The sequence below is a fragment of the Lactuca sativa genome, chromosome 5, assembly GCF_002870075.4.
Source record: "Lactuca sativa cultivar Salinas chromosome 5, Lsat_Salinas_v11, whole genome shotgun sequence".
In the NCBI taxonomy this organism is placed as follows: domain Eukaryota; kingdom Viridiplantae; phylum Streptophyta; class Magnoliopsida; order Asterales; family Asteraceae; genus Lactuca; species Lactuca sativa.
In genome coordinates this window covers 21,939,608-21,956,134 of record NC_056627.2, presented here as the reverse complement: position 1 = coordinate 21,956,134, position 16,527 = coordinate 21,939,608, and the positions used below count along the sequence as shown (strand labels likewise).

General features: G+C 43.9%; 1 protein-coding gene across 1 annotated transcript; it reads right to left on the bottom strand.

The window, feature by feature from the left end:
• Positions 1-2,821: 2,821 nt before the first annotated feature.
• On the bottom strand, positions 2,822-3,181 carry LOC111906259 (uncharacterized mitochondrial protein AtMg00810-like). The gene has a single exon (XM_023902021.1). It carries the CDS (start codon positions 3,179-3,181, stop codon positions 2,822-2,824), a length of 360 nt encoding a protein of 119 aa, XP_023757789.1.
• Between the last annotated feature and the right edge of the window lie 13,346 nt (positions 3,182-16,527).

Below are 16,527 nucleotides of genomic sequence, written 5' to 3'. Positions count from 1 at the left end.
ATATGAGACTTCGTTTCCATGGAGTTGATCTCAATTGGAATACTTTGTAATGTCTGTTGACAAGTCTTTGTGACTTTGTGCATAATCATTACAAGAGGACCGATGCATATAAGTTTAGAATCTAACAGATTTAGGTAAATGGCAGGAATTTGGAATTCTTGCATTTGCGGTAAGGATTTGGGATTGTTAAATAAGAATCATTGGAATTATGTTCAAACGGTCTATTTCACAAATTAAAGATCATAGGAAAAACATAGTGTGCATACTTGGTGTATGGCATGACTAGTGTTTGGAAAACATAGTGTACATGCTTGGAGCATGGGACAACTGTTGTTTTAATTAAAGTATAAAGTTGATAATTCGAAAAAGTATGCAATGAATAATGTGTAATCAATATGGTGATAAATAAAAGGTGTTCTATTTATATTCATAAGTTCCGATACCATATCGGATTAAATTATTCTTCTGTTTCACATTGCATGTTTTGACTTCCAGAATAACTAGCTCGTTCATCCTGAATGACTAAGTTATTCAAACCAACCACAGTCGGTCATATGTTGGAAGTAGATATGAATAAAGACTATCATGAAGTTGGCTTGTAGATGTCTAAGATGTTGGACATAGCAAGAGTTGCTACAACACTCATGAGTGCTCATAAGTTTTGAGTATTGGATTCAACCCACGCTCATTTGACTCACTTCATGGATTTTATAACAAGTGATCGTGAGACGATAATATCTTATATTCTTCAAACCAGGAGATATGAGTTGTTGCCTATGAGTTGGTTATACATTGATTGTACTAAAACATATTGGTAACTCGATGTTATAAAACGTGCCTTTGTGTATAATTCAACAAGTAGTAGAACAAGCACATGAGTCGAATTTTATCCATTCCTTTTAGCCTTGGAGGGACAAAAGCGATATTTGCAGGCCCCTCAATGATTTGGTGATGACACCTCGAAGTGCTTGGCCAAGCCAGGACTAATTTGATTTGATCAATTAGTCGGTCGTCATAAATCGGAAATCGGGAAACAACAAATGGACAAAGAGAATGATTATAATCCATGTCTCGGTCCATATGATATGTAGAATGGAGAAATATATGATCCCTTATCTAATGGATGCGTGACTGATTTGTTCAGAGTTTGACAGCAGCTTTTAAAAGCTACGATTGCTAGTTGGGTTTTGAAGTCATACGCAATAATAATTTCAGACTTATCCAAGTGCGAGACTGTTGGATTAGTGTCTAAGTCCACAACTATAATTGGTATGTACTTGACCCGATTGGCATGGTCCATTCGGGTTGCACGACATCGCAACAATTTGGATAGACTTTTGTGAGAAAAGGATATTTATGATTTGTTAATATATTATAAATTCTAGTATATTAATATGAAATCATATTATCTAATTAGTATCGATCAAGAATTAATTTGGAATTAATTTTTTGATCAAAAGGAGACTAATTAAATATATGGGGATTGATTGTGTAAATCATTCATTCTTGTATATGTGGGCTTATGATACATAGTTCTTCATGTTGGGCTAAACCCATGGAGTAACCCATGGATACTCCATGGAGGTTTTAACCCATGGAGCATGAAGAATATTGAATGACATGAGTTACATGGTGTAACCCTAATAGCCACCATATATAAGGACCCCATGGCTCATGAAATGGGCACTAGTGTGTGTACACATGAGGGCTAGCTGATTTGAGCATAAGAACCTATTCTCTCAAGTTATTCCAAGATGTTGGTGATAATCTGTGAACCATTTGAGGTGTCACACTTGAGGCACTAGGCTCTTAAGCTCCATGGAATCAAGCTACAACAATGAGGTATGTAATTCTACTAGAATTTATATTATATATACTTCATATTATGCTAGTTAGAACAATACCTTGGAAAATTGATATTTGCATTTATAATAGAGAAAACATAGATCCAAGGTATTTAGGGTTGCATGTACACCCTAGGAGTGTTAGAATGCTGAAAACCCTACATATGACTGGTTGAGCAAAAGATTTATTAAAAGATTTTGTTTATGGGAAAAATAATTCATGTGTTTTTATCTGAAAATGGAACCTGTCGAAGGAAAGTTATTTGAGAGAGGACTGAAATTGTCATGTGTGACAAAATGAGTGTTTGAAAGAATGTTTTTTAATAAAGTCCATTAAATAGCACACAAAGTTATTCATAGCATTTATGAGGTTATGACTGTGGGATCATTTATTGCAACTGTAATGAGATTCAGATGATTGCTATAGTAGGCAATATGACTGCGGTAGCATTAGCTGAAAGAACACTTGATAATGAAGGTTAGAAATAAACAAAACAAAAGACCCAAAGAATATATTGATCATATGTAACTGTGGTATACTGAAAATAAATATGAGGAATATATTATTCTAGAACCGCAGTGATAGAGTGCTTCAAGAATTTTAAATTTTGAAAAGCAGAGAAGTCATTCCTTCACACTCAGGGACCAGATGTGGTATGCGGTAACTATCAATTCAAGAACAATGGTGGGTCGGGATTCATCATTCCTAGCATTTCCTCAAAACCATTTAATTTCCTTGCATCAAGCACCTTAGTAAAAACATCAGCTATTTCTTCGTGAGTAGGAACTAAAATGACTTCGAAGTTACCTTTGAGGATGTGATCCTTGATGAAGTGATATCGTAGTTCAATGTGCTTCATCTTAGAGTGGTGAATAGGATTATGAGAAATCACTATAGCACTCTCTGAATCACAATAAATTGGTACCCACAACATTCTATAACTGTAGTCCATGAGTTGAGTCTTCATCCAAAGAACTTAGGAACAACAGTTGGCAGCGGCCACATATTCTGCCTCTGCGGTAGACAACGAGACATAATTTTGCTTCCTTGAAGACCAGCTGACTAGTCTTCCTCCTAAGAATTGGCATCCACCTGAAGTAATTTTACGATCTAATTTGCATCCAGCATGATCCGCAGTTGTGAACGCTTGAAGGTTGAAGCCATTTCCCGCAGGGTACCAGAGGCCTAATGCTTTACTTCCCTTTAGATATCTGAGAATTGGCTTAACTGCAGTCAAGTGAGATACTTTAGGGTCAGCTTGGTACCGAGCACATAAACTTGTTGCAAAGAAAATATTCAGTCGACTTGTGGTGAGGTACATCAACGACCCAATCATTTATCAGTAAGTTTTGTGGTCAACTGACTCTCCGGTAGGGTCAGCTGAAATCTTATATCTGAAGGCCATATGGATCTTGGCTGAGGAGAAATTGTTCATTGAGAATTTCTTTAGCAGCTCAGTGGTATGTTTTTCTTGATTAATGAATATCCCTTGAGGGACTTGTTTCACTTGAATTCCAAGAAAGAGGATGATCTCTCTATTCATGCTCATTTGAAGTTTACTTGTCATGAGCTTTGCAAAATCATTCACCACTCCTTGATCTGTTGATCCAAAAATGATATTTTCCACATATATTTGGACGAGCATCAAGTGATTACCAATTTCCCTTCTAAATAACGTGGGATTAATCATACCTCTTTTGTATCTAGATGTGACAAGCAACATATAAAGAGTTTCATACCATGCCCTTGGTTCTTGTTTAAGACCGTATACTACTTTCTCCATCTTGTAGCAGTGATTTGGAAATTCTAGACTCTCAAATCCTGGAGGTTGTTGCAGGTAAACTTCTTCCTTCAGTTCTCCATTCAAAAAGGCACTTTTTACATCCATTTGATGCAACTTGATGTTCTTGTGTGCCATATACGCTAAGAAAATGCGTATTACGTCCATTCTGGCTATGGGGGCATATGTCTAATTGTAGTCAATACCTTCAAGTTGACTGTACCGCTTAGCAACTAGTCGGGCCTTGTTTCTCACCACCGTACCGGACTCATCAAGCTTGTTTTTATATACTCATCTAGTGCCGACAATTGTGTGGCCTTTTGGCTTCGGTACCAGTTTCCACACTTTATTCCTCTCAAACTCAAGTAACTTTTCGTGCATTGTGGTTATCCAGTCGAGCTCCATGAGTGATTATTTTATAGTGCAAGGCTCAATTGAGGACATGAAAGCTACATAGTGACAATGGTCTATTAGGTCACTAGAGGATTGAGTTTGTATACTTGCGGATGGGTTTCCGATGATTTGACTCGGTGGGTGATCCTTCGTCTAAATGTGAAGACGAGTTTTTTGGTGATCAGCAGCTGCGATAGAGGGAATATCTTCAACATCAGTGAATTTTGCAGTTGGAGAAGGTAGTTCTCCCTCGACGTGGGAGCAGCCTGTAGAAGTATCTTGGACTGTAGGGATTTAAATAGCAACTGTTAAAGGAGGTTCCCCCCGAATTGAGGATGGGAGTTCCCCCTGAACCGAAGATGGTTCCCCCTAGATTGATGAATGAGTGATAACCCTTGGATCTGATCTGGTGTCTATGTTCTCAACCTCTTCATCTTCAGAGTCTGAAGAAACCTTTTATTGGATAGTGACTCTGCGGATAGATACCAGAGCTGCATCTTCTAGTACTCAAACCTCGATGGTTGTCACTTGAACCTGAGTTGAACTTTCCCCCTCAACCGGAAAGGTGGAAGTATTGAGTTACAAATATAAAGATAAGGTTGGACCAAATACCTCAACATCTTATTGTTAGGCTACCGGAGACACCAGGATTTTAGACAGATGAGATGTCTCTGCAGGGTCAAAAAGATCATCATATTTGATTTCAACTATGTACAATGAACCCAAAGAGATTGAGATATCACTTTCTAGGATAGCTTTTGTTTCAGTTGACGGAGCAGTGTTGCAGACATAATAGTCATCAAATTTGACATCGAACCTTTCGACTATCAGTCTTGTACGTCTGATGAGAACCCTGTAGGCCACCTTATTCGTTGAGTAGCCAATAAAAATGTATTCATCTGATTTTGGTGCAAATTTGTTAAGGTGATCCTTGTTGTTGATCACAAGACATTTGCATCCAAAAATATGAAAGAATCAGACATTGGGTTTGCGGTTGTTTACCCTCATATGGATTTTTGTTAAGATGTTTGCAAATGATGCGTCGGTTTTGAGCAAAGCATGCAGCTGCCACTGCTTTAGCCCAGAAGTAGAGAGTAAGGTTGGCAAAGTTTAACAATGATCTAGCTGCTTCAGCCAATGTACGATTTCTTCGCTCTACTAATCCATTTTGTTGCGTAGTGTAGCGAGCTGGAAAGTTGTGTCTGATGCCCTTGGAAACCAAGAAACTCTTCAAGAGTTTATTAGTGAATTCAGTTCCACTTTCACTTCCTATCTTTCTGACTGGTAGCTTGATTTGGAGTTCTATTGCTTTTATGAAGTTTATCATGATATGCAGTGTGTCAGATTTGAGTGTCAAGAAGAAGACCCAAGTGAATCAAGTGAAGTCGTAAACCATAACCCAAATGTATTTCTTGTGATGAAGACTGGCTACGGTAGATGGAGCGCAGATGTAACACCCCGAATTCAAAAGACCTAGAAAGGAAAAAGAAAGACCTCAAAATCAGAAGGCGGCTCGTCGAGTAGGTGGATGACTCGGCGAGTAGAAGCGTGATTTAGGATTGCGGGTTAAGTGAGCTACTCGGCGAGTTGGTCAGAGTTTGGGAAACCCTAAAATCCGGGCCTTGTACCCTATTTAAAGAACATTATAACACTTCCTTAGCCTCCTTAATGCTCTCTCAATTCCATAACAAAACCCTAGTGCCTTCCATGAGCTTGTGAGCCATTTGTGAGCATCCTTGAATGTTTTGGAGCTTGAAGAAGAAGGTGAAGCCTTTGGGATATAAGAAGAGACTAGTAGATCTAGAAACCTCTTGCATCCTCCTCCATTTTCTGGTAAGAAAGTTTCAATCTTAACCATTATGCACATAGATCTCTCCTTTGTCGCTTTTGGGGGGTTTTGGTGCAAGAACCATAGCATGAGAGGAATGGACGTCCCAAGGGCTTATTTTTTTAGATCTAGCACCATTAATGGTTGTTATGGCATAAAGGTGCAAGATTTATGCCATAGAAATCCCCATGCAAACATAAGAAGTGTTATTTTGTCCTTTTTAACTCAAAAGGTCATGAGTGGATGAAAAAGGCAGGAGCTTTGCATGGTTATGAGATGGTTGGGTCCAAATCTATGTTGTGGATACTTTGTGCTCGACTGAAATCGTCTAAATAGTATTGGATTTAGAGGGATTCGACGAGTTACTCTTAGGACTCGGCGAGTCAGGCCGTTTTCTTGCCCAAAAATCCTTTTGATATGCGGGTGTGTGTTGAGTTGGTAGGGGTCTCAGCCAGTTGGGTTCATTATGGACTTGAAGATCATCATACTCGACGAGTTCAAGGATGAACTCGATGAGTCCAAAGCAATATCCCTAATTTATGAAGGTGGACTCGACGAGTTCAATAGTGAACTCGGCGAGTTAGTTGTGCAAAGGTCCCAATGTGTTTGAATGTGAACTCGACGAGCTCAAGGAAGACTCAACGAGTAGGATTGAGTCCAGAATTATGCATGGATTGTGGGACTCGACGAGTTGGTGGGTCAACTCGGCGAGTTGATTCAACTTGGAGCGTTGACTTTAACCGTTTACTTTGACCACGTTTTACCTGGTTTGACGTTTGAGGGTATTATGGTCTAAGTGTTATTTTGGGTATTGATACTTTGGGGAGCCAAAGGATCAACAATTCAGGAGTTGCGGATTAGCAGTCAGAATAGTTCAGCTTGTCTTCAGCAGTGCGAGGTTAGTCTCCTCATTGTGTGCATGGGTATAAGGCCACCATGTTGGCCCATTATGTTTATGTATTATAGGAAGACCCGAGGGTTAGCCCTAGGCACTTATTGTATATGTTCCGGGTTACAACCTGATGTCGGGCGAGGCCCAAGGAAAGTTAGTATGCTAGAAGTCTTAGTGATTCTTGCATGTTCCGATACGATAGGTTCCGGACCAAGGTCCCATGTCGGGGTAAGCCCGAAGTACGTTCATATGGTTGTATATTATGGACTAGGGTCCGATGTCGGGTGAGGCTCGAGGAAGATTTATAAGTGCATGTTAGATTATACTTGTCGTCTTTGTGATACTTTTATGTGCCTGGTAGGGAGGTGAGTGTGCGCGAGGTCTCGTATCTCATCACTAGCTAAGTATGGATAGGGTTCATGTAACACCGTGGATTTTCAAATAAAAATTTTGATTTAAATAATCAATTTATTATTAAAAACACTTGTTTAAAATCTTATTCACATTCAAATTACAAAACATAGTTTCATTTTCATTATAATAGAAGACCAGGATCCTCCAAAACACAACTCTTTCTTCGGTGTGTACAATCGAACCGTTGCCATCCCGCGTTACTGTAAGAACCTGAAACAACATAACATAAACAACGTAAGCACGAAGCTTAGTGAGTTCCCCAATATACCTTACGCACATACGCCTTCCGGCCCGGACCTTTCGGTCCACATAACATTGCCTTCCGGCCCGGACCTCTCGGTCCACATAACATTGCCTTCCGGCCCGGACCTTTCGGTCCATGTGTCTCAGGGGACTTCCGTCCCTGCTGGGTAAACCTTCCGGCCTTACCCACGCCGACCTTCCGGTCCATCACACATCATATCGCCTTCCGGCCCATAACATAATGCCTTCCGGCCCATAATATAATCGCCTTCCGGCCCATAACATACATAGCACATATAACAGATAACTTACCACATATAGCATACATATCACATATCATATCCGACCTTCCGGTCACACAGTCAAACCCTTCCGGGTACAGTATAGTGAGAAGACTCACCTCGCGGACACTAGAAGATAGCAACTCCTAAAGTCCCTTGCACTTGATCCTCCGAGCTACAAGCTCCCTGTAACATCATATATCCCTTATTAATACTTCTATCTTCCACGTTAACTGACCCTAAGAAATCACACCAGTCAACTCTGGTCAACAGTCCATTGCCAGCTCGACTGGACTCGGCGAGTTCCCTGGCGACTCGGCGAGTCTGGTCGTCCTTCAATCCTCTAAGATTCCCCTTCTACTCGTCGAGTATCCTCTTTGACTCGACGAGTCACTCCTGGAAGAATCGCGGGGCCACCCCGACTCCACTCGCCGAGTCTGAAGAACAACTCGGCGAGTCCCAGTGAATCTTCAAGCTACTCGCCGAGTCTGATCATCCGACTCGGCGAGTCCACGCCATGCAGTCGATCAAACTGCTTCCTGAGATACATATTTTCCCGAATATACAAACATAGGACCTTCTGGACCTCTAAGGGGTACTAATACAGGGTTATAAACGTTGGATAACAACACAAAAATCCATCTAATCTCCAAATGGGTTTCACAAACCCTAATCCCATAACACATCAACATAGCAGAGGATAATTCGAGTTCTTACCTGAATAATGTATCCTCTGTGTCCCCAATCCTCAGAACGTGACGCCCTTGTTGCTCCTTTAGCCAATCCCTTCTCTTCCTTGCACAACAATTCTTCCAAGATCAACAATGGCCCTAAGACTTTGCTCCAGATGCACCCACTCGATTTAGGGTTCTTCCCAGAAGGCTAGACTGAACAATGACGGCCAATGAGTGCCTCTTATACGTCCCAAACCTGAACGGTTAGGGTTTTCGCTAACAGCGTAGACTCGCCGAGTCCATATCGGACTCGTCGAGTCCAGTCGCGAACCCACGACCCGGTCTGCGATCCCACTCGGCGAGTCAAGGCTCCAACTCGCCGAGTCCCTTCTTAAAACACCCCCAAATCATAATTATATCAATATTTGAAATTCCGGGCTGTTACAACTCTCCCCCACTAGAACTAGACTTCGCCCTCGAAGTCTCACTCTGAAAATAGCCCCGAATGCTGCTCCCACATATCACGTTCCAGATCACAGTTCATTTCCGATCCCCTCCGATGCTGCCACTGAACTAACACCCGAGGTATCTCCTTATTCCTCAGAACCCCGATCTTCCGTTCTCTGATGACCACTGGCTTCTCGGCATAATTCAAGCTTGCATCCACCTGAATGGCTTCTAATGGAACCACTGCTGACTCATCCGCTATACACCTCTTCAACTGCGACACATACCAGTGTCATGGATCCGTCCCAATTCCGTTGACAGCTCCAAACGATAGGCCACCCTTCCTACCTTCGCACCTTCACGAAAAGACCCAACATACCGGGGCCCCCCATTTACCCCTCTTCCTAAATCGAAGCACCCCGTCAGAAATACGAAGTCGCTGACCTGAATCACATACTCGTAACGGCGTCTGCCTGCATAACTTTCCTGTTAACTCTAGACGATCACTTACTCTCTTTAACCTGCTGAGTCTGCTTTGCCAACTAAAGTACGAACTCTGAACTGCTCATCACTCTCTGTAATCGGAAATTACCCAAGATGCACTCTGCTCCAAATCTCAACGATCACTCAACCCATAAGGGTTAGGAAACCCTGAACCACCGGATCCCCGATCCAAAGCCCACTTTGCCCATTCCGGACCGACTGAGAGATCCGTCCTCCCTCTCAGATCAACTCTCACAAGTTCTCCCCTTGCCACTACATACACATACTGAACTAGTCCCAACACCCGCAGGTGGAAAGACCCGATACACTGATGATATCCTCGAACATCTCCCAAGATGAACCACTACATCCACCCTACTCTCTGATCAGATTCACACTGAGAATTTAAAATTTTCTCTCCCCATGCATCCCTTCTGAGCCTCAACAGACATCCCAACCGGATGGGTTCCTACTCCACTGCCGCGAACACGATGCTCAAAACCATACTCGAAATACTCTAACCATAACTCTGCTCTGCAGCTTTCACTTTCGTGAACTTGCACCCCCTTCGGAGTTACCTACCCTCCTCTTTTCCTTTTCCACGGAACTCTTCTGAACATAATGCCACTCCAACCGGTGCCACGGTGCTCGCCCCAAGCGACACCACCCTTTTTGCGTAACTGCTATTCACATACTCTGGTTCTCATTGCAGGGGCTCTCAATCCCATGCACTCTCTCCACTCATCAAAATCACTGCCTCCGCTAAACAAGATCAATAACCCGGGGCCAGACCTTCCAATGCAATCACACTGCAACATACGCGATCCGCAAATCTCAAACTAATCCAGCAATACCAACAGAGTCTCCAGTATGACTGGACCGACTCTCATAACACATACTAGCCACTCGAGGCTATATCTCTGTGGGTCCGTACACCCAGACTCTGCGAACCCTCAGGTTCTAACTCTGGGAACCTTCCGGTTCCAACTCTAGAAACATGCACAACATAATCCCGTGGGATTAATGCAGTACAACCCATCACGTACCTCAAACGTACCAATACTCTGATCGCAAAATTCCGATTACTTACTCAAGCTTGATCCCGACCTCCTCCCAGGCCTCCACAATCAAATGCCCTAGGTCTGTATCTCGCCCCGCATACTCAACACTCGCTCTCGTCGGCCTATACTTTGCGTTGACAACCACTGCTGAATCCCAACAGCTAAGCACCCTTACATACTCATCGATCTCCCGGAGAATTTTACAATTCTCCCCCACTAAAGCACTGACTAACTGCCACCGATCGTCATTAACGACCTTTCAGAACCATCCTGCACAAGGAGAACATTTACCCACTGACTGCTTCCCACAAGCGTAAGCAACCCTCAGCAAAAACACATCTCCTCCCTGACCAATCCGCTCAAAAGAATCCGATCTTTCAATTATGCACTCCACAACTGCAGATGCTACCCGTCATTCAACCCAGTGCCGCATCTCCACTATCAACCCCGACGAACGATAACCAAAGGAATCCTCGACAATAACCCATAACCAAACTCACAATCTGCCCAAAGGATGAACACCACATCGAAAACCGCACAAGACTACTGACACTAAAACACCAATTTTAACCATACCCAACCATCAGGGAATAACGAATGCCAAAGCGAAAACCTGAAGCACCAATCCATAACCATGCCAGAACCGCGAAACAACGAATACCGCATCGAAATCCATACAAGATACCAGCACAAACAATACGCCAAATCAATGCCAGACAATTAAGACATCATGAAAGCATCATACCCGCAGCTGTCTCCGACACTGCTCCGTCTCCCTCTGTCGCACGCAGATAAACACGACCCTGAGCCCTCTAGGGCTCCGCTTCATCCTGTCCTCCTCAAATCCCGAATTGGCACTGACTGCCAACTATCCCGTGCACAGTGCCCCTCCTTTCCGCACTTGCGGCATGCACCACTGGGCCAACAAGCTCCGGTGTCATCTCTCTCACACTTCCCACAAGTGTGACCGCTCCGATCCCCCCCCTTCTAACGTCTACGGTCATGGACCGTTTCGGCGCCGACTGCGACTGCATCGGGGCCTGCCTCATCTCACGCAACTGCAACTCAACCTCTAACTCACGCCACATGGCGGCCTCCTGCGATACCAACACGGTCTCGCGCCTCTGCGCAGACACGAACTGTCTGATACCCCCCCCTTGAGCATACTCGGATATCGGGACATCTGAGCCTGCTCCGAAGCGAACTCAGGGCAAAACATCGCCCTATCAATAAACATCCCGGTGCTCTCAGTCACCGACTCCAAATCCTGCTCCAGCTTAAGGAACTTCCGAGCCAATTTCTCCTTTTCATCCCGCGGAACATAGCGAGTACTGAACATCCCTCTGAATTGATCCCATGAAACCGCAGCCCTCTGCGCATCGGGAAATGACCTCGTGGTCAATCTCCACCAATCCTTCGCCCCGAGCCTCAACAGGTTCAGAGCACAACCCACCCTCTGATCAGCAGGGCATAAACTCGTGGAGAAACACCCCTCCATGTCTGATAACCATCTCATAGCAACAATCGAGTCCTGAACTCCATCGAATGTGGGAGGCTTCGCATAATAGAAGTCCCGATACTGAAAACCCCGACTAGCCCCTTTCTTTGCCGTTGCTACAGCCGCTGTAACCGCCGCGGCAGCCGTCCCTGCGAGAGCCGCATATCGCTCATCAAACTACTTCAATCATAGTGGTCCTGATCGACCCAAACAATTCTGGCGACTCAGCCCGCAACAATGCAGCAACCTCATCACGCCGGATCCCGCGAATCCTCGCATCCCGCTCGCTCGCGCTCGTCCGATCGATAACCGGATAACAAGATAGCCACAAGCATCATCCACTACGAACCATGGTACTCATCCCATGACATCCCTCCTCAACATGCTTCGGTGTATGGTACCTGAACCATAGCACCATTCCTCAATCTGCTCCAATGTATAGCACTCGAACCACAACATCTATCTCAAACTGTTCCGATGTATGGTGCCCTGACCATAACATCACTCTGTATCCGCTCCGATGTATGGTATTCGAACCATAACATCACTCCTCAATCTGTTCCTTAGGACCTTCAGAATGCCCCCTGTATCAAGTATGGGTCCTCTGCTTTCAGTAGTACGGGCCCATACTACCTGCCACATCTACCCATACTTTCCACACGGACCATCCCAGAGTTCCTAAGTAGCTGATAAACCTGCTCTTTCACCCTTCTCATCGCGCGTGCTCGCTTTCCAGCAAAATCCTCTACTCTACCAGCGCACTCATCTGGCTAGGTTTACTCCCTAGTCCCTTCCGCTGTCCTCCCACTTCTTTGCTATCAGCTGCTGAAGAGTTCCTAATGATGCCAGCCCTCTACCTCCTGAGTATCGTCATACTCACTTAGTAGCTGACTCCCATCATCGATAACTCCACAAAGCACAAAGCAAGCAGCATTCGAGCATTGAAGCGTACATAGGACTCCCCACCTGTGGTAGCTCCACCTTCTCGGCTCATCCTCGGAAGTACCTCTGTACCCCGTAGCTTTACCCCTTGTGCGTTCTAACTAGATACTCTCACTCATCACATACACACAAAAGCATAACGCACATATAACCGCAAACCCTAGACTAAGGCATCACAAATCAGGCCACTCTAGTCCTAAGATGTGAAATACCTAGCCTGTCTCTAGCATGCAATAATGTCTCATAAAGTGCATAATAGATATTTCATAATACAAAAGTAAGGGTATTTTGGGAAATCACCGTTTGGCTCTGGCTGATTGTACACACTGCTCTTTCTTGCTTTCTCTTTGAACTCTTATTCACTTTTAGAAAACTATTTATTTGAAAACCTTTTCTTAATTCCTCAGTTTGAGTCCAGACTCACCCGTAGGCGCGTCCGAATCCCTCAAACCAAGGCTCTGATACCAATTGTAACACCGTGGATTTTCAAATAAAAATTTTGATTTAAATAATCAATTTATTATTAAAAACACTTGTTTAAAATCTTATTCACATTCAAATTACAAAACATAGTTTCATTTTCATTATAATAGAAGACCAGGATCCTCCAAAACACAACTCTTTCTTCGGTGTGTACAATCGAACCGTTGCCATCCCGCGTTACTGTAAGAACCTGAAACAACATAACATAAACAACGTAAGCACGAAGCTTAGTGAGTTCCCCAATATACCTTACGCACATACGCCTTCCGGCCCGGACTTTCCGGTCCACATAACATTGCCTTCCGGCCCGGACCTCTCGGTCCACATAACATTGCCTTCCGGCCCGGACCTTTCGGTCCATGTGTCTCAGGGGACTTCCGTCCCTGCTGGGTAAACCTTCCGGCCTTACACACGCCGACCTTCCGGTCCATCATACATCATATCGCCTTCCGGCCCATAACATAATGCCTTCCGGCCCATAATATAATCGCCTTCCGGCCCATAACATACATAGCACATATAACAGATAACTTACCACATATAGCATACATATCACATATCATATCCGACCTTCCGGTCACACAGTCAAACCCTTCCGGGTACAGTATAGTGAGAAGACTCACCTCGCGGACACTAGAAGATAGCAACTCCTAAAGTCCCTTGCACTTGATCCTCCGAGCTACAAGCTCCCTGTAACATCATATATCCCTTATTAATACTTCTATCTTCCACGTTAACTGACCCTAAGAAATCACACCAGTCAACTCTGGTCAACAGTCCATTGCCAGCTCGACTGGACTCGGCGAGTTCCCTGGCGACTCGGCGAGTCTGGTCGTCCTTCAATCCTCTAAGATTCCCCTTCTACTCGTCGAGTATCCTCTTTGACTCGACGAGTCACTCCTGGAAGAATCGCGGGGCCACCCCGACTCCACTCGCCGAGTCTGAAGAACAACTCGGCGAGTCCCAGTGAATCTTCAAGCTACTCGCCGAGTCTGATCATCCGACTCGGCGAGTCCACGCCATGCAGTCGATCAAACTGCTTCCTGAGATACATATTTTCCCGAATATACAAACATAGGACCTTCTGGACCTCTAAGGGGTACTAATACAGGGTTATAAACGTTGGATAACAACACAAAAATCCATCTAATCTCCAAATGGGTTTCACAAACCCTAATCCCATAACACATCAACATAGCAGAGGATAATTCGAGTTCTTACCTGAATAATGTATCCTCTGTGTCCCCAATCCTCAGAACGTGACGCCCTTGTTGCTCCTTTAGCCAATCCCTTCTCTTCCTTGCACAACAATTCTTCCAAGATCAACAATGGCCCTAAGACTTTGCTCCAGATGCACCCACTCGATTTAGGGTTCTTCCCAGAAGGCTAGACTGAACAATGACGGCCAATGAGTGCCTCTTATACGTCCCAAACCTGAACGGTTAGGGTTTTCGCTAACAGCGTAGACTCGCCGAGTCCATATCGGACTCGTCGAGTCCAGTCGCGAACCCACGACCCGGTCTGCGATCCCACTCGGCGAGTCAAGGCTCCAACTCGCCGAGTCCCTTCTTAAAACACCCCCAAATCATAATTATATCAATATTTGAAATTCCGGGCTGTTACAGTTCAATATCTCAATATTAGCAGAGTAGGGGCGAGGCCCGTGATAGGGAGAGGTGAGTGTGGGCGGGGGCTCGTATCTCACTAACAGCAGGAGTGTGGACGGGGTTCCATAACTCATCAGTAGCATACCAGGGGCAGGGCCCAAGATAGGCGAGGTCGTAGTGCAGGAGTACAGTAGAGTATGTTTTCATTATTCACTAGTATGTTATTTGATTGTATGTTTGTGTATAGCAGGCGAAGCCCAGAGACAGGAGGGGCCTAAGAGGGACAGATATGTATACCGAGTGGGGCTCAATGCCATGTGGGGCTTGATGTCAAGCGGGGCCCGATGCAGCGGGCAGGGGGGGGGGGGGCAATATGTGGTTATGTGTATGTGGATATGCTTGCATGGTTTGTGGTAGGTTGGGTAAGTCACTAAGCTTCATGCTTACGGTTTTTAGTTTTGGTTTCAGGTACTTTCGGTAGTGGAGGAAAGAGCTCGGGATGATCGCATGGCCCACACCTAGAAGTTTGGCCTGGGATGTTTTACTCTGATAAAGAGAACATGTTTTGAGATGATACTCATATTTCATATATAAACCTTTGTTTATGGATTAAATGAATTGATACTTATGATTTTATTAATGTTTTTTTAAAAGAAATTTTTTGTCATGATTTTTGGGATGTTACAGCAGAGATCAATATGTAGTAGCTCTAAAGGTTCAACGATTGAAGAATCGATAATAAGAGGATGACTTCCCTTTGTTTTTTTCCACACTCACAAGTTGGGCACAACGTATCGTTATTGTACCTTAAGATTGGGAGACCAAGAACTAGTTCTTCGGTGGCCTGGTTGTTTATGTATCTGAAGTTTTGATAAGCTAGATTGTGGTGTCTCAACCAACTAACTTCGGATACTTATTTTGATAGAAAAAACAATTGCGGTTTACCAATGATCAATAAGACATCCAAGGGATACATTGTCCCTTCGGCTTTGGATTTGATCAATCAGGTGTTTCTTACATTCATCATTATGTAGGAATATTAACTATCCAATTCAACCCGATGACCAGCTTTGCATAGTTGGCCCACACTGATCAAGTTATGCTTAAGGCCTTCTACGTAATCAACTTTTTGAATTGAGAAATTTCCCATGGTCAATACACTGTAACCCCTGATGATTCCATTTGCATTGTTTCCGAACATAATGTGTCCACCATTATAGATTGGCTGAAGTTGTGAAGGTATTCCAACCTTTCGGTCATGTGCAAGGAGTAGGCACTCTCAATTAACCACTTATTTTTTTGTTCCTCCTTGCACATTTCTAGAAAATTAATGGGTTAGTTTGGCCACCCAAACAAGTTTGGAGCCCAAGGACACATGTGAAAATTTCATACTGGATGCATGCTTGTGAGTTGTAGCAACAAGTTGCTTGTCAGTTTTTAAACCTAGTACAGGGTGTTACACAACTCTTGGGGTATTACGAGGTTGGGTTGGACGAGACGTTTTTAGTAGATAAAATCCAAATGAGAGATTTTTCACGTTTATCCACACACCGTACTTAATCAACGGTCCGGAGGGTGTGGTTAGAGACTTGTGACCGGTCTGTGAGTGGGATTTGACTGCATTGCCCTTGGGATTTGAAAAAGTTTTGGCATGTA

Excerpts from the sequence above, each read along its gene's own strand:
- LOC111906259 (XM_023902021.1), bottom strand. The coding sequence starts at position 3,181 with ATGATTGGGTCGTTGATGTACCTCACCACAAGTCGACTGAATATTTTC.